This window comes from Carex rostrata, chromosome 9 (assembly GCF_964058835.1).
Source record: "Carex rostrata chromosome 9, lpCarRost1.2, whole genome shotgun sequence".
NCBI lineage: Eukaryota > Viridiplantae > Streptophyta > Magnoliopsida > Poales > Cyperaceae > Carex > Carex rostrata.
In genome coordinates this window covers 1,212,234-1,236,697 of record NC_135926.1, presented here as the reverse complement: position 1 = coordinate 1,236,697, position 24,464 = coordinate 1,212,234, and the positions used below count along the sequence as shown (strand labels likewise).

Below are 24,464 nucleotides of genomic sequence, written 5' to 3'. Positions count from 1 at the left end.
AATTTTTGTTCAATTTACATGTCGTGCATATTTTATTGTAGTTCATTTATCAACTTCCAACTATTCGTGGGTCCAGCAACTTAATTACCTAGTAACAATCTTTTTTTTTTTGCGCAATGATCTACTGTCAGTTAGACTACACACGGTATGTCCGTTCTGCAAGGACACAAAAGATCCGAACTCATCCCTGAAGTGAAGGCCAAGATGGAGTGCGTATCCTCTGAGATATCTCAACTTTTGCGTGACCGACGTGTCCGGTGCCTATTCGGGGGTGATCTAGGGGTATGCTTTGTGATTCGTGCAGAACTTATTTAAACGGTTGGGATTTTCCATAAAGTCACTGAAAGTTTGAGATATCTCAGAGGATACGAATTCGGCCAAGACGCCCGGGACATGGATTTTCCCACTCCTCTACTCCCGTCGTAAACCAACAGATCCGATCAATGATCCGCTCGTCCCCTGTCGCCACCATGTCTCCTCCTCCTTTACCACCCCTCTCCACCATCCTCCTCTTTTCCCTCCTCCTCACCTCTCCCGTCTCCGCTTGGAAAAAGGAAGAGTTCCGAGACTGCAACCAGACTCCCTTCTGCAAGCGGGCCCGCACGCGAGCTCCTCACTCCATCCCTTCTCTCTCCGTCTCCTCCCTTTCCCTCTCCGATGGCGCTGTCTCCGCTCGCCTTCTCCCATCCCAGCTGCTCCAGTCCCCCACCGACTCCACTTCCGCCTCCCCTCGCGCCTTGACTCTCCGTCTCTCGGTCTACACCCCTGGTGCGCTCCGCCTCGAGATCGACGAGGATTACTCCGACCCCGATGCCCCGTCTCATCGGAGGTTTCGGGTTCCGGATGTGCTCCTCCCGGATGTCGATGATCGGCACAAGCTTTACCTCCCGCGCATCTCGTCTGCTTCACCTGGTGTGACTTCGTTCTATTTGCCTTACGGTTTCGAGGCGGTCGTGGAACATGAACCGTTTCAAATCGAGGTATGTGTCGACTCTGTTGGTATTTTGATAGTGGAGCTTCTTTGCAAATAGGGTCTGATGTTTTACTGCACTTGCATTAATCATTTTGCAATTTTTTTTTAATATATGCAAGTAAGATAATGGACTAGGTGCATGGAAAAGGTCTATTTCAAGAAATCATGAGCATTTCATGATTAAAGGAAGATCAGATTAAGTAAAATTTAATATTGACTTTTAAATTAAATTTGCATTAACCTGTGTGGAGTTCGCCAGCCCTTCGTTTCAGCAGTTGGATGTGATTTGTAAACAACCCAAAAAAAGTTGCGGTTAGCTGCATCTATAAGATTTTCCTGGTGTTTTCCCTTTAAAAGTGATAAATATTGGTGTAAATTGGAGAAGAACAATGCTTCGTTGATTGTCTTTTAGGTATATTCAATGCAAACTAATTTCAGTGAATGGATTTTAGGTGAGGCGTGCCTCTAATAAAGAGCCCATACTCTCCTTCAACTCGCATGGCCTCTTTGATTTTGAGCAATTGCGCACTAATAAATCTGATGGCGAAGACTGGGAGGAACGTTTTAGGAGCCACACTGACACTCGGCCCCGAGGACCCCAGTCGATCTCCTTCGATGTATCTTTTCATGGTGCCGACTTTGTCTATGGCATCCCTGAGCATGCCTCAACCTCCCTCTCACTCCGCCCAACCAGGGGCCCTGATGTTGACTTCTCTGAGCCATACCGCCTCTTCAACCTAGATGTCTTTGAATTTCTCCATGACTCCCCATTCGGTCTCTACGGATCTATACCGTTCATGCTGTCACATGGTACTAAATCCTCGTCAGGGTTCTTCTGGCTTAATGCTGCTGAAATGCAAATTGATGTTCTAGCTCCTGGTTGGGACGACCCTGCAAATCCATCCCCCAACCGCATTGACACACTGTGGATGGCTGAAGCCGGGGTAGTGGATGCATTCTTCTTTGTGGGGCCTGAGACGAAGGATGTTTTGGGGCAGTATTTGAGCCTGACTGGTACTCCAGCAATGCCCCAACATTTTGCAGTGGGATACCATCAGTGCAGGTGGAACTACCGGGATGAAGAGGATGTAGACTCAGTTGATGCAGGCTTTGATTCTCATGACATACCATATGATGTTCTATGGCTTGATATAGAGCACACTGATGGCAAGCGGTACTTTACATGGGACAAGACGTTGTTTCCTGATCCAGTAGGGATGCAGAAACGGCTGGCCGCCAAGGGAAGGCACATGGTGACAATCGTGGACCCACACGTGAAAAGGGATGATTCGTTCTTTCTCCACAAAGAAGCGACCGAGAAGGGTTACTATGTGAAGGATGCATCTGGTAGGGACTTTGATGGGTGGTGTTGGCCGGGCTCTTCATCTTATCCTGATATGTTGAACCCAGAAATCAGGGAGTGGTGGTCTGAGAAGTTTTTGTTTGCGAATTACAAGGGGTCAACACCTTCACTTCACATTTGGAATGATATGAATGAGCCCTCAGTTTTCAACGGACCCGAGGTATGCTTTTTAGCTCTGCTACATGAAATTAAGATGCTTTTTTCCTGCATTCATCTTTTGCTATAAACGGTGGTCCTAATCTATCTCAAGTGCTACGTGGCATTCTTAGTAAATATTTATACAGGTTTCTAAAGAGTTTAGTGTGCATAGACTGGTTTATAAACATTGGAACCTGTCAATATGTTGATGTACGTTTTATATTGCAATACCAGCTCACAATGCCGAGGGATGCAGTTCACTATGGAGATGTTGAACACCGCGAATTGCACAATGCATATGGGTACTACTTCCACATGGCCTCATCTATTGGAGTTGTAAAGAGAGGGGAAGGAAAGGACCGTCCTTTTGTTCTGTCGAGGGCCTTTTTTGCCGGGACCCAGCGATATGGGGCAATCTGGACTGGAGATAACTCAGCTGATTGGGACCACTTGAGGTCCTCTGTCCCAATGATTCTCACACTTGGCCTCACTGGGATGACCTTCTCTGGTGAGTGAAATTATTCCATAATTACTCTATTGACAAAGATAGAGTCGATTTTTTTGTGTCAGCGATTTCTTATTGTTGGAAAATAATTATGATTATACCTTGTATGATATTGACTTATGTTTGATCACCATCTCTTACACTTTGGGATGAGGCAGAGCTGTAAATGTTTTTTAAGCAGGCAATGCACCTGTATTGAGAAACCATGTTTTCTGATTGAAATAAGTCTTGTAATAGCTGATTGAACTGCAGGAGACTTCTTTGTTTTTTAAGTTAAAATTTGTGGAAATTAAAAGTGAATGTTTCTGTTAACAACAAGCTAATGCAATAAGTTCAATGAACCAACATTGGGTTATGGAGTTAGTGCTTAGCATGTGTCCCCTAAGTGTTATTGACCCTTGGTCCATGTCTTGGGGGGGTAATGTTTTGGTGTTCTATTCTACAATTGAGAGTAAATGAAGGCTTAATTGGACAACTGAGGGTTACATGATGTAAAATATGGGGGAGCTGGATATCCACTGAGGCATAATTGAACTAAAGTGGGAACAATCTGATGGAAACAGTAGTTCTCTGCCTTGCCATGCAGGCTCAGTATCTGCCTAGATGTTATTACTTGTCATTTAAGTTGGTTTTCTGATTTATAGATACCAGAAAGAGTTATTTTTCTATAGTAAATCATCATTTTACCAACCGAGTTCGATGCAGGTGCTGATGTTGGTGGCTTCTTTGGAAACCCTGAGCCAGAACTGTTGGTGAGATGGTACCAGCTCGGTGCTTTCTACCCTTTCTTTAGAGGCCATGCTCATCTTGACACCAAGAGAAGAGAACCATGGTTATTTGGGTAATTCTCTACTTTGCTATTGTTTTGAAACACATGAAATTCAGGTAGCTGCAACTAGTATTCAATCATTATCAACCTTTAAAAAAACATTCAATCATTAAAGTTAAAAAAAAGGTTTGAGTCTAGACAAAATTGCCCTAGTGGGAAGTCTTAGGGGTCACAGGAAGTGGGGTGGAATTCTCAATGTTTGACAGTGAAATATATTGTGCAAATAAGAAAAATCAGAAGCTATTTCTGAAGGTGTTAAAAGTAATTAGGAAGAAGGAGAATGCTCAACTATTTGTGCTTATTGTGCTACTTCTGAAGCTATTTCTGTCTTTTGCCTGCTTTTCTTTCAACCTGATGATATACTTTGTTTAGGAAAGTAATTTTTTTTTAAGCTTGAAGTATTTGTTTTTTTCCCTTCAAATATATGTTTTTTATTGTTGACTACTTGATGTTTGTTATATCAAGTCTATGATGTTAAAATTATTAATGTAATTATCTATCTGTTTTCTGTTATTTATCCTTTCTCATGAATGGTGCAAAACATAAACTTTCTCATTGTCTAATCGAGACTCATATAGTGGTATTTAGCAACTTTCTTTCTCGGGTGCTTAATGTGCTCTTGATGCAGGGAGAAAAATACCGCTCTAATAAGGGAGGCTGTGCATGTGAGGTACTCGCTTCTACCATACTTCTATACTCTCTTTAGAGAGGCCAGCACAAGTGGCCTGCCAATTATGCGGCCTCTCTGGCTAGAGTTCCCTCAGGACAAAGAGACATTTAACAATGGCGAAGCTTTTATGGTGGGGCCTGCATTGCTTGTCCAGGGGGTTTATCAAGAGGTATTCGTTCTTCCTTTGTGCTAAGTACTCACTGTATTTGCAAGCAATACCTGACAATTTTCTGCAAACAAAAGGGAAGGGAAGTAACAAGACAACAAAACAAAAAAGAAAAGACAATTGTCATATCTGCAACTAGTACCCAATAGTTTTCTATTTTTGCATATTACACCTAATTAGTAGATTAAGATATTTTCTTAAGTGTTTACAATTTTGCCCGTAATTCTACTTAGCCACTCCTCATGATATAGCCAAAATTGAATTGAAATTGAACTCTGTATTTTTAATTTTGGGTTGCTAGTCGGGGTCAGCTGGTTATGGAACTTTTTGATAGGAATTACTATTAAAATCGTGCCCAATTGGCTATTCTTTTTAGAAGTGTAGTTTAATTGCTGGGTGTTTTATATGCAGATAATCCAAAGTACCTTAGGTGCCACAAATATGGAGTCTTAGTTTATATTTTATTGGAAGTAACGAATATGCAGAAAACTCTATTAAATGGTGCTTGGCATTAAGAATATTAATAGACCAGTGGTATCTGTGATGCTAGTAGCAGTCTATTCTGTAGTGCATTTGTAAGATTCTGGTTGGACAGGTCCTTTACATGACTAATTCTGCTGAGCAGGGAGAAAAGTCGGTCTCAGTGTACTTGCCAGGAACAGAAAGCTGGTACTACTTGAGAAATGGAGTTACATATGCCGGAGGTAGGTCTCACAAAATGGAAGTGTTTGAAGATGGCATACCTACCTTCCAAAAGGCTGGTACCATAATTCCAAGGAAAGATAGGTTCAGGAGAAGCTCTACTCAGATGGTCAATGATCCATATACTCTGGTAAATCCTTATATCACGAGTGTTTTCTTACATCATGTGTAGAGGGCATCCTAGAAAAACAAATAAAGGCCTTCTGCAAAAGTGAACATTAATTGCCTGCAAATTATATCCAAAGTTTTAAGTTGACAATCAAAGTTGATCATCTTTCCAATTGACACCCAATATTATTTTTTTGCAAACACCCAGTCGTCAGGTCAAAATGATGGGAAAGTTTATTATTTTCTTTTTCTAATGCTGACAAGTTTTGAAATCCTTGTTTTCTTTCTTGGCGAAACTGAAAAAAATACTAGTCAAGCAAATTTTAATGTTAAGCCTGAAGTTTGCGTGACAAGTAATTAGACTATGGAATGCTATTTGGTCATTTGTTTGGTTAACTTAGACCTTTTTTGCAGCAATTGTGGTCGTTGCAAGGAAACAATAAATGGTTGTGTTAATCATAAGCCTGAAACAAAATGATGGCATGTTATTACATATAGTTTATAGAAGAGAAGAGCAATACCTCGTTAATTTTCAAAAGTTGGCTTAGGATGGTATATGAAAAAATTCAACATTTTGTGTAGGTTATTGCTCTGAACAGCTCAAAGTCTGCTGAAGGGGAGCTTTACATGGATGATGGAAAGAGCTTTGAGTATGAAGAGGGTGCATTTATGCATCGTCAATTCGTCTTTTCTGACAACAAGCTGGTATCAACTAACAAGGGGCGAACCAATCTAAGCAAAAAGAAATTTTACTCGGAGTGTTTGGTTGAAAGAGTAATACTCCTTGGCTTATCTGCGAATGCAAAGAAGGCAGTAATTGAACCAGGAAACCATGAAGTGGATATCGAACTGGGTCCACTTAGTCTTCGAGCTGGGTCTAGCCCAGTTGCACTCACTATTCGGAAACCCAATGTTCATGTGGCTGATGATTGGACAATTAGCATCCTGTAATTGTATTATCTAAACCCTAGATCATCTTTTTTTTTTTTTTTTTGGTGCAAGAAAAAGAGATTTAGGCCACTTTTCAGGCACGCTGTTGGCCATTTCATAGCGGATTTTGGGCCATATATAAGCATAGTTTACTCTCTTTTTTTATTTTTTTTGTCATAATCATTTTTATTGAAGCAGAATTTGGATTTTGATGGCATAAGTAGCCATTTCTGCTTTATGAATCAGAGCGAAGTTCAGCAACAGTTGTGTGATGGAAAGTGTTGCGTTGAGGTAATTATCAGTCGTGCTAGTCATTGTATAACAGTCTCATGGTCTGTTTACTGGAATCATTTGGAGGTAGATAAGATAATACGCAACATATTAACAGGCACTTTCATTACTTTGATTGGAATATTAAGATGGGATAACCTTACGGTTTTTCAAGTTAACTCGTTGAAACTTTTTTGAAAAACAATTAATTCTTTCTTATGATATCAACATATTACTTTGACAGCTGTCTTTAAATAAAAGTAACATGTGTCACTATTTTCTTTAAACTAGAACTTCCGTATTATAATGGGTAATTAAAGAAGCCCGAAAACACTAATATGATCAAAATATGTGACTATCACATTGACAATTGAAACGGAGGGAAACGCTTTTTTAATATATTCATGACACGAGTCACATTTAAAATTGCCAAAAAATTGTTTAAGTGATAAAAATATAATGTTTCTTGGGTACAGAGTTCTACGCATGGGTTAGTAGTAATTAGGCAAAGTGGATATGGAAAAAGATACTTAATTACAGTTATTAACAACTGTGACTTTAAAATTCAAATCCTAAAGAGAAAAGAATTCTTGCGGTGCTCATTGATATATACATACCAAAATGAGGGGCAAATTTACAACTAATGTTGTTTTTGAGAGATGTAAGCTGAGGAGACAAAATGAATATTTTCTTGTATTTGAAAAAATTGTAAATGTAACTGTTACTGAGGCTATGTATATATCCTAAGGCCAATATGACCGTTGGAATCTATCCACTTATTCTCTATAGTAGGCTGTCTATTTCTATTTTATACATTTTTCATATATACCCTTGAACTATACTAAATTATTTCTTAGATTATTTATTCAACACCCCCCTCAAGCTAGGATTATAAATATCGAATAATCATAGTTTGCTTGTGATTTCTTCAAACGGCTTTGAGTCCAATCATTTCGTGAATACATCCGCTAATTGATCTTCACTTCGAATAAACGGTGTTTCTATTTCCTTGGCTTGGATCTTCTCTCTAATAAAGTGATAATCAACTTCTACGTGTTTGGTCCGTTCGTGAAATACGGGATTTTGAGCAATGTGACGTGCGGAGTTGTTGTCACAATATATTTTCATGGGTTTATCAACATTGATTTCCATGTCTTTAAGCAATTGCTTGAGCCATATCAATTCACTCGCGGTTGATGCTATGGCTCGATACTCCGCTTCCGCGCTTGATCGTGGCACAACATTTTGCTTCTTGTTTTTTCATGTGACTAAATTTTCACCTACAAATGTGCAAAAACTGGTGGTAGATTTTCTATCAAAGCTACCGGCCCAATCTGCATCGGAATAGCCACATATTGTATTATAATTATTATTCTTCATCCATATGCCCTTTCCGGGATTACCTTTTAAATACCTTAGAACTCTATTTATGGCCTCTAAATGTGGTGTTCTTGGTGAATGCATCAATTTACTAATTTGACTTACGGCAAAAGAAATATCCGGACGCGTTACCGTGAAGTAAATTAATTTTCCTATAAGTCTTTGAAATTGGTTTATATTTTCTAAGGGTTCACCATCCTCGGTATTTAATTTATATTTATTATCTATTGGTGTAGAGGCCGGTTTACTACCTAATTTACCGGTTTCATTTAATAAATCCAATGTATATTTCCTTTGTGAAATTAATAGACCTTTTTTTGAAAATGCTACTTCTATTCCTAGGAAATATTTTAAGTATCCTAAATTCTTAATGTCAAATTTTTCTTTTAATTGAGGTTTGGTTTTTCTAATTGCTTCTAAATTGTTTCCGATAATTATTAAATCATCTACGTATACTAACAGAAGGGTAATATTTTTTCCTTCATTTTTGGTAAACAAAGAGTGGTCGGCATTGCTAATTTTAAAATTGCAAGAAATTAAATATTGAGATAATTTGCCATACCATGCTCTTGAAGATTGCTTAAGTCCGTAAATTGATTTTTTTAACCTACAAACAAGGTTAGCATTCTTTTCTTTTACATGACCCGGTGGAATGGTCATATAAACTTCTTTCTCAAGTGTTCCTTGAAGAAATGCATTTTTAACGTCCATTTGATACAAATTTTAACCATTGTTTACGGTAATAGAAAATAACACCCTAACGGTATTCATTTTTGCAACCGATGCAAATGTTTCATTATAGTCTATGCCATATGTTTGTGTAAATCCTTTGGCTACTAATCGTGCCTTATACCATTCTATGATACCATTACTATTATATTTAATTTTGTAAACCCATTTGCACCCAACGGGTTTCTTATTTTTTTGTAATGGAACAATTATCCATGTTTCATTTTTTTATATGAGACATAATTTTGTATAGGGTATTGGACGGTATAAGTCACATAATCTCTAAGTCTAGTTGATGGTTGTGATACTCTAGTTGTTCGTCTAAGCCCTAGATTATTTCTTACTTCGGTCTCATTTGTGTCATTATTATTATTATCTTCTATTTCTTCTTCAATATCACTTATTTCATTTTCATCTAGATTATTTTGTGTAATATAGGGTATTACCGAATTTACTCTTTCATTTTGAGGTTGACTTGGTTCTTGAGTTGCTCTCAATTTTTTGAAATATGGCTGATGTTCAAAAAATATAACATTTTTAGAAATAAATATTTTTTTGTTAATAGGATCATAGCACTTGTATCCCTTTTAAATGGTGAATACCCTAAAAAAATAGTTTTTGTTGATACAAAATCTAACTTATCTTTTTCTTTTAATATGTATCAAACTTGTACATCCAAATATTTTTAAATGATCAAAGGTGATTTTTTGTTGATAAAGAATTTCTAACGGAATTTTGTTTTCTAACTTTGAACTTGGTAATCTATTAATTAAATGAGTAGCGCAAAGTATGACATCAGACCAATATATTTTAGGAACATTACTTTGAAACATCAAAGTTCTTGTCATTTCCAACAAATGTCTATTTTTTTCTTTCCGCCACTCCATTTTGTTCGGGTGTATTAATGCAAGTGGTTTGGTGTATGATTTCGTTTTCTTTATAAAATGTTTCAAAATTTTTGTTTACAAATTCCATTTTGTTATCCGATCTAAATATTTTTAATTTGGCATTAAATTGATTTTCTATAAAATAAAAAAATTCTTGGAAGCTACTAAAAACTTCATTTTTTTGATTTGAGTAAATATAACCAAGTGGTTCTTGAAAAATCATCAATAAAAGTAACAAAATATTTAAATTCATTGTATAAATCAATTGGGGCCGGTCCCCGTACATCCAAATGGATTAAATCAAACATAGCTTCACTTTTACTATTGAAATGAGAAAAAGGAAGTTTTGTTTGTTTTGCCAACTTACAAACTTCACAATTAACATAATTAAAATTTTTACAATCCAAAACATAATTTAAAATCTTGTCGGAGGGATGCCCAAATCTTCTATGCCAAAGTCCAATATCAATGGATTTAGCGGAAGCACAAAAATGGTTTTTTGGGTTCAAAAAGTAGTGTCCATTTTCAAGAAATCCTTCACCAATCTTCGTCTTGGTTTTTCGGTCTTGAAATACAACATTTTTACAAGAAAATATCACGTCGCAATTTAATTCTTACGTTAATTTTTTAACTGAAAGTAAGTTTATAGAAAACGTATCTAGGTATAACACATTGAATAATTTTTTGTTACAAAACATAGTTTCGCCTATACCATTTATTTTAGCCTTCATACCATTCGCTGCCAAGACAAATTGGTCATTTTTGGTCATATCTAAATTACTTAGAAGTGCTTGGTTACCAAACATATAGTCTGTAGTACCACTATCAATAATTATTTTATCTAATAAATAAAAAAAAATTTAGTATGAAGAAATACCAGAAAATCTAGACTGGTTTTGTTGAGTCAATAGCACAGACATCTACTGAATTAGCGACTGCAGTTGATCCGCTACATCTCCTGACCCGTTTCGGCCAGACCTTGACCCGCCAGTGAAATAAGTGCTGGATCCAGACCCACTGGCCACTGCGAACCCATTAAGGAAGTGAGGCGAACCCGATTCAAGTGATAGTTTGGGTGCAGCGCCAACAACGTTATTCCCACGCATAATCAAAGGATATGAAGCGGACCCGAATCAAAGAAGACTCCTGGTTCAGCGTAATATCCACGCATAACGCCAGAAGCCTCTCCGTTTTTTCCTTTCCCAGGGTTCTGATCTCCTTTTCCTCCTCCAGTGGCTTGATTCTTCCAGTGCTTCGGTTTTAAATAGGGATGGAGAAACCAGCAATTTTCGTGAGTGTGGCCTTCCTTTTTACACCCCGTGCATCTCTTGATTTCACTGTTATTTGATTCATTTTGGGATCTAGGGTTTTGGCCAAATTTGGGTAAATTGGAATATTTTGCTGCTATAAAGGCATGGGTCTCGTGTTCTTCTTCAATTGTGAGTTGTGAACAGCCCATTGCCTCTCTTCGGCTCTCTTCTTGTTGAATCATATTTTTGATTTGGGAGTAGGAGGGAAGAGGAATGGTGTTCATAATCTGAGCCCTAACAGTCTCATAGCTCGGGTTTAATCCCGCAAGGTACTCAAAAATATCATCTTCTTCTTCTCGTTTTTTAGTTATTGCCAAGTCGGTGGTTGCCGGCCGGTACAATCGAAGCTCATCTTTTTTCTTTTGAAGAGTACCAAGGTACTCTACGTGTTTTCTCGTGCCTTGTTTTTCTTGTTGAATTTCTAATTTGAGTTGATATATACGAGAATAATTGTTTTCTTGCCCGTACATATCTTTCACGGCTTGCCATAGTTCAAAAGCCGTGTCAAGATGGAGAAATAGATCTGCAATGGACGGCTCCATAGAATTCGTGAGCCATGTTATGATTTTATCATTTTGGGTTCTCCATTTTTTCATTGTTTTTTTCTCCGCTTCGGTCAGTGAGAGCGGATTTGCAATTTCGGGTACTTTGTTGTCTCCCGTGATGTATTCACGTATCTCTCGGTCGCTGAGCGCTCTCGCTGCAGCCTTTGCCCATGTAAGGTAATTCTTGCCGTTAAGCAACGCATTTGTGAGCTTGGAGGAATTGTTGGTAGTCTCGTGTTACCCTTCTTGAGCCATTTGTCCTTTGCTGATTTTGTTGTTGTTTTATGGGTTTTGTATTAAGAGATCTTAATGCTCTGATAACATGTTGTTTTTGAGAGATGTAAGCTGAGGAGACAAAATGAATATTTTTTTGTATTTGAAAAAATTGTAAATGTAACTGTTACAAAGGCTATATATATATATATTAAGGCCAATATGACCGTTGGAACCTATCTACTTATTCTCTACAGTAGGCTATCTATTTCTATTTTATATATTTTTCATATATATCCTTGAACTATACTAAATTTTTTCTGAGATTATTTATTCAACAGCCAATCACAAGAGTGACTAAAATCATAGAGATGCTTAGTCATTTTTATGAATTAAATTTTTTTATTATAATATTAAAATTTAATTGATTTTTTTCATTTATTTATATGGTTCGGTCTCTCTTGTAAAATATCTGAAATTTGATTAGTTAGTACTCTAATAAATTGTAATTAAAAAGTCATATTTCCATTCATATCATTCACACATACTTCGTCCGCACACTAAATTATATTGATGCGCAGACTGAGAACATGCACTGGTGGACCGACTGAATATGGGCACAATTTTTTTTTTTTTTTTTTTTTCGGTTTTGCAAATCCATTCAACATCTGCGGTCTTGGTAATCGTGCCCTCATATTTCTTTCATTTCCGATATTTATTTCCATGGCCTGTGAACAGTCTTGAATTTTATGAAGAAAAGTAGTAGGTCCCACGCAAGAGCAAGACCAATGAATGCTGAGAAACATATTGACTCATATGAAGAAAAGTAGTGGATCCCATTTACTCTTCCTGCTGGTTCAAACATTATTTGACCACCAGTCCACCACACACACCTCCCCTTCAATAAAAAAAAGAAAAAGAAAAAGAAAATTGGTGCGGTTCACAAAATTTTGATGAATTAGAAGCGGTTCACAAAATTTGGATACAAGTGGTTGACAACCTCTTTTTATATTGATATTTTGAAATATAAAATTCAAACGATAATTCAAACTGTTGATCATTTTATTTTCACAAGAAAACCCAAATTTAAATTTTGCACATCGAGAGTTTGAAAATAAATGAATGAATTAATTGTAATATCTTCAAAGAAAAGTGTATATTTGAGGTTTTGGGAGGTATTTGGATGGATCATTGGAGCGTTAACCAAGTAATATATATAGTGTCAAATGCTAGTAATATGTCATGCTATAATTTGCGGATTTTTTTAAAAGAATCTAACCTCTTTTTTAATGATTATAAATGTTTTAATTTTTTTAATTGCTAATGTCACATCAACGATAATGTCAGGAATATATATTATCATTCTCTGAAGAAAACTTATATTTGGAGCTTCGGGAGACCAATAGGATGGATCCCTGTACTGCTGAGCCTACACAAAATTCGAGTTCCGTTGCTGTCATGCTTTTACTTTCCTTGACCACATTTTTATTTTAATGATGCGACCTAAGTTAAAATTGGAGCCGTTTGTAGTGCCTGTGGCCAATTTTAATTTTAGTTTCCCAGGTCTAACTGGGGAAGTGTGGTAGAATAAGAGGAGGAGGATAAAGAATGAGATGTTTTTCATGTTAGGCGGTCCGGTCCTTTCAAATTTTGACTACATCAAAATTTATTGCTGTTAGGTATATTTAAGCGATAATAAATGGTCTGACTAGGGAAGTGTCAAGTGTAATGCGAGAAGAATAAATAATGAGATGGTTTTCTTTGTTAGGTGTTCTAGTTCTTTCAAATTTAACTACATAATAATTTATTATTATATTTGATAGCGATTGTCAATGTTTAAAAAAAAAATTATTATTATATTTTTTTTTCGAAGAAAAAAAATTAAACCATTCAACTATCAAATATTCACCAAAAAATATTCGGATTTAGAAAAAAAACATTTTTTTTATCGTACAACTAATGACTGTATCTCAAAATTATTATTGTTAAATATATTTAAACGATAATAATGGTCTGACTGGGGAAGTGTCAAGTGTAATGCGAGAAGAATAAATAATGAGATGGTTTTCTTTGTTAGGTGTTGCGGTTCTTTCAAATTTGACTACAAAATAATTTATTATTATATTTGATAGCGACGGTCAAGGTTTAAAAAAAAATTATTTTATTATTATATTTTTTACGAAGAAAGAAATTAAACCATTCAACTACCAAATATTCACAAAAAATATTCGAATTTAGAAAAAAAAAACATTCTTTTTTATCGCACAACTAATGATTGTGTCTCAAAATTATTATTGTTAAATATATTTAAACGATAATGGTCAATTGTAAATGGTTATACCCAAAACATGTTTTTATCCAACGAGGCACATAATATTTGACAAAAAAAAATGGAAATCGAAATCAGGCAGATTTAGTCCCACTATACAAATAACATATTGCTTTTTCTCGTTTAAAAAAAAATACTAGAGAGAGAGTGCAATAATTAATAAACTAATAATGTGATTATTTTTCATATATCTACTAAATAGGAAAAAAAAAAATCATATGCTTAATCTTTTAGGGCATGTTCGGCGGAGGCTTGGGAATAGAAATAGGAACGGAAAATTTTGAACTGAAAAATTACTGTTCCCGTGGGAAAAAAAAAATTCAGTCTGAATAAATTTATTTTTTCTCACGTGAACAGTAAATACCGAACAGACCCTTATAAATTACAACGTCCGGTCTTATCCCACTACTGCTAATTTTTGTTTTGGTCCGGGTAGACCTTTCTAAAATATTATTAATTTCCAGTTCCAACTTTCAACTTCCAACACAATTTTCAAAATACTTTTCAAGACAAGAATTATTAATTCTATGTCCCAACCAAATATCTAAAAGACTCGGCATTGTTAGGTCTAAACCAATTAATTTATGTTTCTTTTTTTTTCTTTTATTAACAAGAACATGAAACTAGTGCCAATTAAAAATTAGTAGAAACGAAAGAACCTTCTTTTAGGCAGTTGACCAGTGGCTTTTTAGTTGACCCACAACATTCATGTATATCCCTGACAATGCAAAAACTGAACTTATAATTCGACAAAAATAATATTATAGTTATCTTTTATCTTTACCACTCAAATGCGCTTCCAATTAATTATTTTAGCCCACTTTTATGAAAAATAAAATCCTAATATGCGTTACGTAATAATTAATTATGAAAATTATAATATTTTAGTTTTTTTATTGTGCAACATACAAGTGTGCTTTTTTAGGATTTATTCTTGTGAATGCGATGAGTGTGGAACTCAAAGCAACAAGCATATGCCGATTTTTTTATTTATATCAAAAAATAAATAAAATTAAAAAAAAATATTCAAATCCAGACAGTATTTCTAAAACTACCCAAATCGGAATTTTTTTTCCGGTTTCAACATCAATAATCGGAATTTTTTTTTGCGGAAACGCAATCCCAAAACTGGAAAAAAAAATTCCGGTTTCCAATTTCGGAAATTTTTTTTCCGGTTTTTGGTCCCAAAATGGGAATTTCTTTTTTTTATAAACTCATTTACATATATACATATATTATATTATATATAGATATACATGTATTATATTATGTATACATATATTATAAAAAAATGAGTTTATAAAAAAAAAAAATCCAAATGACGTTTATAAACAAAATACCGATCGTTGTATGCCTACCGTTTGCTCGGAGATAATTGAATTATTTGATTTATCAACATATACCATTTGCTCGAAGATAGGCAAACGAATACAATAAATAGTAAATGCATTTTAAAATAATTATATGAATAATTATTGAATAATATCTTAGGCTTTTGAATAAACAAAATACCAATCGTTGTACATCTACCGGCGAACAAAAACTTAAACTGAGTTTTTGAGGCACTAAACGACGTGTTTTTGAAATTCTGATACTTTGGATACCTGGGTGTCACCCCCGGGTGATATTCAGATCCATCTCGTCATTCCCTTTACGAAAAGTCGGTCATACGCGCAAATCCGACTTTCCTAGCAAAAGTTATGGCTATTTAAAGTTTTTTCGACAACTGAACTTTGGAAATTCATAACTAACTATAGAAAAATTCAAATAAATTGAAATTTGTGTCAATTCTGTGTATTTTTAAATGTTCTACGTGCTGGTGTAATCACTTTTGTAATTTGATCTCTGTATCAGTCCAGACTTGCTAATTTATCAGAAGAGGTCAAATTTGATGTTTTTAGTGCATTGCACTATACCAGTGGCCAATATCGGAACTAGATCACAAAAAAAAATACTCCTTTTATCCTGTTATTTCAATACATTTTCCATTTTTAAGATCAACCACTTTTTCAACCAAAATGCCAAATCTTTCCATTAAAATTGAGAGAGCATTTGAGCATTAAAAAAGTAGCTATTAATGGGGGGATAATTTTAGAAAAATGCTAGTATGAAGTAAAGAAAATTCTAGTGAAATTTGGAGAGCATTAATGCATTAAAAATGTGGTTATTAATGGGGGATAATTTTAGAAAAATACTAGTACAAATAAAGAAAATTCTAGTGGGCGATTATTTCAATGTTTCGTAAGAGTACACGTTGCATTCTGAATTTCTGATGGCTTTAATTTAATTTATTGTGTGACTTTGTTTTATAATTTGTGAATTTAGAGGTAACAACCGGTGTAGCCGATGAGTCCGTGTCCCCCCAGGTACCTGAGGTACAATTCATAAACATGGACGGCCCAGATTAACTCTATTTGGGCCAAAACTCAATCCGGAGTCAATTAGGACTGTGGGGGTCTGCTTTGAGATTCGTTCCACATGAAAAGAACGGTCTAGATTTATGACTTGCACCTCAGGTACCTGGGTGATACGGATTCAGCCATCTGCCATCCCCCTCTCTCCGAAAGGTTTATCTGAGCCGGGCCTTCTCTCGCATTCTCTTCCTCTCACCTATAACACACTTGCTCTAATTTCTCTTCTGGTTCTCTAACGCTACTAAGCAACCTCTTTCGCCTTTTGTGCGCATAGTATCAAGCAACCTTTCTTCCGAGGAACCAGCGAAAGAGAGCGAGTCTTAGACGAGTCGTCTAGACTTTGCCAAGAATTGACCTTTAAAAAAAAAAATAGAAAAGAGAATAAGCGAATAAAAATACTAGCTATGACGCGGTTGGGGCCTTTCTTCCCAGACCCCTTCTGATTCTTTCGATCATGGCTTCTCTGGAGTGCAGTTTGATCGAACCCACCAGCATCACCGTCTTGATGTCTGAAGAACAGAGCATCTCTCCTCTTCGCGTTTTCTTCAAAGATGCAAGGTGCTTTTTGGTTCCAATTTGGGGGGATTTTTTTTACACTGGTATCCGAAGGTTTCTGATTTCGTGTCGGTGCTTTGGTTCTCATGGTTTGTCGTAGTTTGATCAACTTACATTCTCATGGAAAAGATTGATTTTCCTGTTTATTAATATCGTGGAGTTCGAATTTGAGTTTTATTTATTAAAAAAAATGATTTGATCCTTGCCTATTCGCTGAAAAGGAAAAGCGTTTGAGCTTTGAAAATTCTCTCAATTGGAATGAAATCATTTGTGCAATTGTGCCGCTCCTGTTTATCTAACCCTGGAGTTTGAATTGAGCCTCGCTTTTTTCAAAAGAAAAACAAAAGTGAGGCTTGCTATTCGCATATGTCAGTCTTTATATGCTGGTTTTAACTGTGCATAGGTCGGTCTTTAAATTGGACGAGCTTGGAAAGGAGATTGCTGAAATTGCTATTCCAGCTGCACTGGCATTAGCAGCTGATCCCGTTGCCTCTCTCATCGACACAGCTTTTATTGGTCACATAGGTTTGTGACAATATTATTTGTTCACCTACTTTTGTTTCATGGGTCTTTGGCTCTTTACAATTGAGACCAAACATTTGGGCTAACTTGTTTCATGGGTCTATTTTTTTTTTAATTTGAGCCCAACAATTATTGTGGTTGTTATTAATGTCAGTTGTCAACATGTCATTTAGAAATATTTCAATTTTGGATGTGGTTCCTTCGGAGGAAATGATAAAAGAAGGGTAAAAGTTATCTAACTATTACTGATGTGTTGATGCCCAGTATAGAATTACAATTAATATGAATTTCATTCTGGAAATATTAATGCATGGAATTTCTTGATGAACATGGGCAGGTCCAGTGGAGCTAGCGGCTGTAGGAGTTGCTATTGCAGTTTTTAATCAAGTATCTAGAATTGCTATTTTTCCTCTTGTTAGTGTCACCACTTCCTTTGTTGCTGAAGAAGATGCTACTTACAAGGTTATTAGTGATGATCGTGAAAATGGGGAAGAAGCTGAGCCACCTTGGACTAGTGATAGCGAAATGAAAGAATTGCTTACTAGTAAAGGTACTTCTCTAGCAAAACTACTGATCGATTTATCATTAGTATATATATCATTTGCTTTATGCAATGTAATACTAGTCCATGCGATTGAAAAGGGAGACATATAAGAGAAAAGAGTCAATAATTTTAGAGGCCCATCGCGAGTGTATTTTGTTTAGGGTTCACACGTGTTGTAAATTTGTACAGGATTCACTCATAATTTTACCCTTGACAGAATTGGATTCACACATGGGATGGGGTTGGTGGGCAAGCCGGGGGCAAAATTGTCCTGGGCAAGCGAAATCATTTGTCAAACTTTATCCTTAGTTTGATATTTTCTTTTCTTTTGTTTTACTTTACAGATCAGGAAAAGGCAGTGTATAGTGTAGAGTCCTTTGAAACTGATGCAAGCACGAGCAAGCATCAACGAAAGCACATACCATCAGTTTCTACAGCATTAGTGGTTGGTGGTGTTCTGGGCCTCCTCCAAGCCCTTCTTCTTGTCCTCTGTGCAAAACCTGTTCTTAGCTACATGGGTGTTCCCTATGTAAGATTTTTCCTTTTCCATAATTGCAATTTAAGCCACTGAGTTGAATTTTTAGTTTGTGAGCAAAAATTGCAGCTGCTATGTACTTGAACCAATTGTACTTCTTAGCTGTATGCCATAATTTCAATTTAATCCACCGAGTTGAATTTATAGCTGGTGAGTGAAAATTGCAGCTATTTTGTATTGCACCGACCTATGTGGACATGTTTTGTACTGGGCCTCTGATGAACATTTGCTGGGATGGATTTTACTGGTATTTGGAAATCAGCCAGTTTGTCTTGACTGAGGTCCCAATCAACAGTAACACCCACCAATATCTATAAGCTGTATGATTAACTTTGAGATTTTTTTTGTCATTAATCTGTCACAACTTGATACCAGCAATTGTTCATCAGAGGCCCAGTATATTTATGCCTCAATTGAGCCCCTTAAAAGACACCATCAAAGCAACTAATCCACACTTATGGAATCCCAGGCATGAGCAGCACCATTCATTTGTGCCACATTTTTTATTGTATGTTTTAGAAACTAAAGAAAAAAGTTCTTCCCTTTGAATAGGATGACCCTATGATGAGTCCAGCAAGCCAGTACTTGACTTTACGATCCCTAGGTGCACCAGCTGTTCTTTTGTCTTTGGCCATGCAAGGGGTTTTTCGTGGATTAAAAGACACCAAAACACCTCTATATGCGACAGGTATTGAAACATCACTGGATTGTGTTTTCTCTTATTTAGTTTGATTTTCATAAAACTACTCAGTAGTCTTAGAGTACAGCCTTTTTATGGAAATGAAACCCTCATCGGTTGGGTTTCATTTCTAGCCTACCCCAACTTGTTTGGGGCTAAAGGCTTTGTTGTTATACTCAGTAGTCTTAGACAGACTGTTTATTGGGCAATATTTTGTTGCTACAAAGAGCCTGCACTGATGGCAGCTTGTATCTACTGATCCTGGCCAGCCTTGAGCCTCTGTTCAAATTAGCTAAAATAGAAAAAAAAAAGTTCTTGACTATGGAACAATTTCTATCAATCTGGTGCTTGCAGGCATGGTGAAATTATTTGTTAGGGAGGCAAGCTCTAAAGTATAGTGTATGTAATGTATCCAATTTCACCATCACCAGATTGCATGTAATGTATCCAATTTCACCATCACCAGATTGTATGTAATGTATACAATTTCTATCTACTGATCCTGGCCAGCCTTGAGCCTCTGTTCAAATTAGCTAAAATAGAAAAAAAAAAAGTTCTTGACTATGGAACAATTTCTATCAATCTGGTGCTTGCAGGCATGGTGAAATTATTTGTTAGGGAGGCAAGCTCTAAAGTATAGTGTATGTAATGTATCCAATTTCACCATCACCAGATTGCATATCATACTGCATTACATGTTTAGTTGTTTAAAGTTTCATAATTTCTTTTCTTGATGCACAGTGGCTGGAGATGCAACAAATATCATATTAGATCCAATTTTTATTTTTGTATTCCATCTAGGCGTCAGTGGTGCTGCAATTGCACATGTTATATCTCAGTAAGTTTGATTTATTCCAATTCTCTCATATATTCTCTTTTGCATTTTGCTCTAGAGAGGTATAAATACTTGAAAACTAGGCAAATTTTACCGACATGTGATAAGTTCTTGTGTTCCTGCAGGTATCTGATTTCATTGATCCTTCTCTGGAGACTACTTCGCCATGTTGTTGTGTTGCCTCCAAATCTCAAGGACCTACAGTTCGGTCGATTTTTGAAAAATGGTATCCATCTCTTCCTGACAATTAGCAATCAAAATGCTTACTATACAATTCTGTAAAAGTAATCTTGCAGATCTTGTATTTGGATACTCAGGCAGTTGATTCAGTTCTTAGGCTATTCAGGTTTCAGTTATACCTGATTGCTGGTTGATTGTTGTCACTTAGTTGTGCATATTTTCTGTACCTTGTTGTTTTAGGGTTTTTACTGCTAGCGAGAGTGATAGCAGTAACTTTTTGTGTAACACTCGCTGCATCGATGGCTGCACGCAAGGGGTCGGTAACGATGGCTGCATTTCAAATCTGTTTGCAAGTTTGGCTTGCCACCTCTCTCCTTGCTGATGGGTTGGCTGTTGCTGGTCAGGTACCTCTTATTATTTTATTTTAATGGATGTCAAATTTTGTATTTAAGGTTATCCAGTTATTACTATGTAGAATGAGCATTTGACCAAGATATCTCGTTGCCAATTTCATGTTAAGGTTTTTGTGTGGTAGAGGTTTAAGTGCAAATAAGTAGGTTTGTTCAGTATATTGTCCAATTGATACTCAATTGACTAACATACTTAATTTTCAATTTCTATTTGATTTTGGTGAAAACATCAAATGCAAATTTGGTATTTGGCATCTTATTTTCTCATAATATATATTTTTTTAATTGGGCTTGTGTTAGATGAGTTGATTTCTTATTAAAAAGATTGAGCTCCTGGGGTGACCTGGCAGTGGCTCATGGAAATCGGACAAAATTTGGCCTATTAACCCATCCTGGTGGATTGGGTTGATTTGACGGGTGGGTCTTGAATTTCCAGCTGTAATAAAGGCGCACTTTTGGGTGGACCCAAAGATAACATGTGTACTAGTGTAAATGAATTTCTGCTAGGGGTACTACTTACCACTTATTATTATTAATATTATTATTTTTTTTTCAGGCAATACTAGCAAGTTCATTTGCTAGAAATGATCATTTGAAAGCGAGAAATGCGGCATCTAGGGTGTTACAGGTCCTTATTTTCTCTTCTTGTGACTAGTGCATCTATTATTTTCATCAAGGATCACAAGTATTTGTACTTCATCTTTATCTTTACCTAGAATTTTCCTTTTCAAATTGCTCTGTTGTAGCTGGGTTTAGTTTTGGGCCTTGGCCTCTGCCTGTTTCTCGGCATCGGTTTTAAATTTGCTTCAAGACTATTTACTAGAGATGCTAATGTGCTTCATTTAATCTACATTGGAATTCCGGTAAGTAAGATCCCTTCATTAATAAATAAAACCTGGTTATACTTTTTTTCAAATTTTGGCTTATGCAATGTTATCGTGACCATTGTAGGCCTTTTTTTTCATTGATTTATTCTTCCCTGTTAAATCATTAATGTAATCAAACTCAAGTGAGTCCTTAACGTCAATTTCTCACACACCGAAAAAGAAATACACGAGTATGTATACTATTGGTACTTTTGTACGGCGCTAGCTGGGTCTAGTAGGTCTTGTTACCTTATTGGTATATATCCTGGGATGTAATGTTTGATTTGGTGCCCTGGAATATTGATTTCTCTTCAAATTGTTGCAGTTCGTGGCACTAACCCAGCCCCTCAATTCTTTGGCATTCGTTTTTGATGGCATCAACTATGGCGCGTCAGATTTTGCATATTCTGCATATTCAATGGTAACATACAACTCTATTTCTTAATCCTTGAGCAGTGTAGACCTAGAAAGATAAACTTGTTTCTTCTCTTTGATGGACATCAAGCAATCACGTATTGAACAGTCATGGTTCTTTAAGCTGTAAATGAAAAAAACAGTTTACTTTTGGAAGTTACCTTTCTGGAGTGCCTAGCAAAATAAAATATTATCACAAGTATTAATCATATAAACTGTTAGACTGATGGTTCTCAGTAAATTTTTATCTTTTTTTTTTCTCTTGATTTTATTTCCTTTTCCTTTTTGTGACCAGCTCTCTATGCTAAATGCAACAATACCAGACAGCTTCTGTCATGGCATTTCAAAAAAAAAAAAAAAAACTCTATGCTTCATACCAATTGCAAAACCCATAAAAGGTTGTAATCTGTTAAATGATAGATGATTATACGCACTCGAGTTCCTTTAAATGCCAAATTGAACTAAAGAAGCAGGATCTGATGGTTTGGTCTCAACTTTTTATATACTAGTTATGAAGCAGTTTAGTATAAAAAGTGGTGGCCATTCAGTTATTTATTTTGTATTGGAAGTTGGTATTAATAACTTTGGTTTGGTTTGTGAATATCGAAATTTTGTTGGATACTTGTTGAAAACATACTGAAGATGTTGCATTCTGGTTTTAATAGAAGACATGAAAAAGTTGTACTAGGTGAAACTACTCATTCATAACACTACCTTCTTTTTTCAGATTATTGTAGCAGTTATTAGCATTTCTTGTGTGCTAATACTATCACATAGTTACGGTTTTGTTGGAATATGGGTTGCTTTAACAATCTACATGGCCTTAAGAATGTTTGCTGGTTTCTGGAGGTAAATATCAGATTTGAACTTCTCACTCTGAACAAAGTGTTGCTTTGATGGCCATTTTGTTCTGATTAGCACAATTACATTCTTTTCTTTGATTTTTTATATTCTAAAAGTGATTACTTGGTCCTACGCAAGCCTACCTATGTAGTTTCGGAGGAATATTATTTTTGTCCTGTCTGCTGACCTATTTTGCTAGAGAAGCCTTCTACTGTCTGATACTTTTTGTTGAAACTTGAGAAGAAAATTTCCTTAAGCAAACAAAATCTGAGGAAACAGTGTATAATTTGGATAAAAGAGGCATTTTCTTGAAGCATATTGCTTTTTCTTTCATGTGTTTGAAAATGCTAAAATAGCCACTTGTAACTCTGCAGGATGGGGACAGCAACTGGACCTTGGAGTTTTCTTAGGAGTTCGTTATAGAGTAGAATTTCTTCTTTTCTTTATATGTATTGTATATTTGAAACGCAAGGTGAAGGATAGTGCACATTGGCAACACTTGTCTAGTACCAGGGAAAATGGTTCGATTTAACCCGATCTGCTCACCAGAAATGCTGGTATTAACTTGGTTGGGTTGACCCGACAAGCACCATCCTACTTGTGAATATACAACTTATGAAGAAGAATTTACACAAATTTATACAAGTGCCCTTTTTTATTATACTTGGAAGTAGAATCCTAATTAGAAAAGCGAGGCAGTAGGGGCCTGTTCAGCTGGAGTAAAATTTTACTGTTCATGTGAGAAAATATAAATTCACTAAAAATCAGTTCAAAATTTTTGCAATTCCATTCCCTTTCCTCTCCGCTAAATAGGCCATAAATAAATAAGGGAGGTCATGCTCTAGGTTACACAAATCATAGACAAGAAACATGGTAGAATCATGATTTAGTAAAAAACACTGTAGCACAGTCATGGATCTGATGATATATAATGGAAAAAAAAAAACAAGTATTTGAACTGCATTGTAATATAAACTAATAATAGTGTCGAGGGTTGGTATTCAAGTTTGAAACTAAAAAAGGAAGAGCTCATTTGATTTGATTTTTCTCCTCTCGTATGTAACAGTTATAAGAACTCGGAAGATCGGGTATTAGTATTAATTTGAATTAAAGCATTTTATTTCTCAAAATCAAATGATCATGGAAGAGAAACAGAAATGTATACTAAGTCAAACGAATTAATAAAATAATAATAAGATAAATTTATATATATCTCCATCAAAACTTTTCTTTTTAGATATTTACCCATTGAAACTTAAAATTTAGTTATTTTTCCATCAAAACTCAATTGTTTTATTTATATCCCCATTTCTCCATTTATCTATTTAAATTATAAATTAATATTACTAAAAAAAGACGATTTTACCCTTCATCAATTACTGTGCTAATCCCTTTTTCTCTTCATTTCTTTCCCGCTACCGCTAACCTACAAGCTCCCCCCTTCTCTTTCGTTCTTTGCACAATCCAACTATTCCGATCTCAGATTTGAACTTTTTCTTTTCTTTTTTCTTGAAATTCAACTGCAAACTTGTTTTGATCTTTGGGCACAAGAAAACTTATTCTGGTCTTTTTAAATTTTCTATGTTCTAACTGAGATGACTCAAGGCCGTGTGAAATATC

The 24,464-nt window shown here is 35.8% G+C and overlaps 2 protein-coding genes across 2 annotated transcripts; both read left to right on the top strand.

Annotated features, from left to right (window-relative positions):
• Positions 1-390: 390 nt before the first annotated feature.
• RSW3 (Glycosyl hydrolases family 31 protein) lies at positions 391-6,601 on the top strand. Its single transcript, XM_078308157.1, has 7 exons — positions 391-980; positions 1,426-2,496; positions 2,709-2,982; positions 3,685-3,820; positions 4,437-4,647; positions 5,270-5,476; positions 6,037-6,601. Exons 1-7 carry the CDS (start codon positions 444-446, stop codon positions 6,403-6,405), a joined length of 2,805 nt encoding a protein of 934 aa, XP_078164283.1. The 5' UTR covers positions 391-443; the 3' UTR covers positions 6,406-6,601.
• A 9,987-nt stretch (positions 6,602-16,588) lies between these two features.
• Positions 16,589-23,545, top strand: LOC144559174 (MATE efflux family protein). Its single transcript, XM_078308156.1, has 13 exons — positions 16,589-17,019; positions 17,420-17,541; positions 17,876-18,088; positions 18,427-18,611; positions 19,170-19,305; positions 20,038-20,134; positions 20,257-20,357; positions 20,552-20,715; positions 21,278-21,349; positions 21,468-21,584; positions 21,913-22,008; positions 22,729-22,850; positions 23,219-23,545. The coding sequence occupies exons 1-13, from the start codon at positions 16,916-16,918 to the stop codon at positions 23,265-23,267; spliced, it is 1,578 nt and encodes a 525-aa protein (XP_078164282.1). The 5' UTR covers positions 16,589-16,915; the 3' UTR covers positions 23,268-23,545.
• Positions 23,546-24,464: the final 919 nt, after the last annotated feature.

Excerpts from the sequence above, each read along its gene's own strand:
- RSW3 (XM_078308157.1), top strand. The coding sequence starts at position 444 with ATGATCCGCTCGTCCCCTGTCGCCACCATGTCTCCTCCTCCTTTACCA. Across the intron at positions 981-1,425 it reads ATGAACCGTTTCAAATCGAG|GTGAGGCGTGCCTCTAATAA; the intron begins GTATGTGTCGAC and ends AATGGATTTTAG. Across the intron at positions 4,648-5,269 it reads TCCAGGGGGTTTATCAAGAG|GGAGAAAAGTCGGTCTCAGT; the intron begins GTATTCGTTCTT and ends TCTGCTGAGCAG.
- LOC144559174 (XM_078308156.1), top strand. The coding sequence starts at position 16,916 with ATGGCTTCTCTGGAGTGCAGTTTGATCGAACCCACCAGCATCACCGTC. Across the intron at positions 18,089-18,426 it reads AGAATTGCTTACTAGTAAAG|ATCAGGAAAAGGCAGTGTAT; the intron begins GTACTTCTCTAG and ends TTTACTTTACAG. Across the intron at positions 21,350-21,467 it reads CGGCATCTAGGGTGTTACAG|CTGGGTTTAGTTTTGGGCCT; the intron begins GTCCTTATTTTC and ends GCTCTGTTGTAG.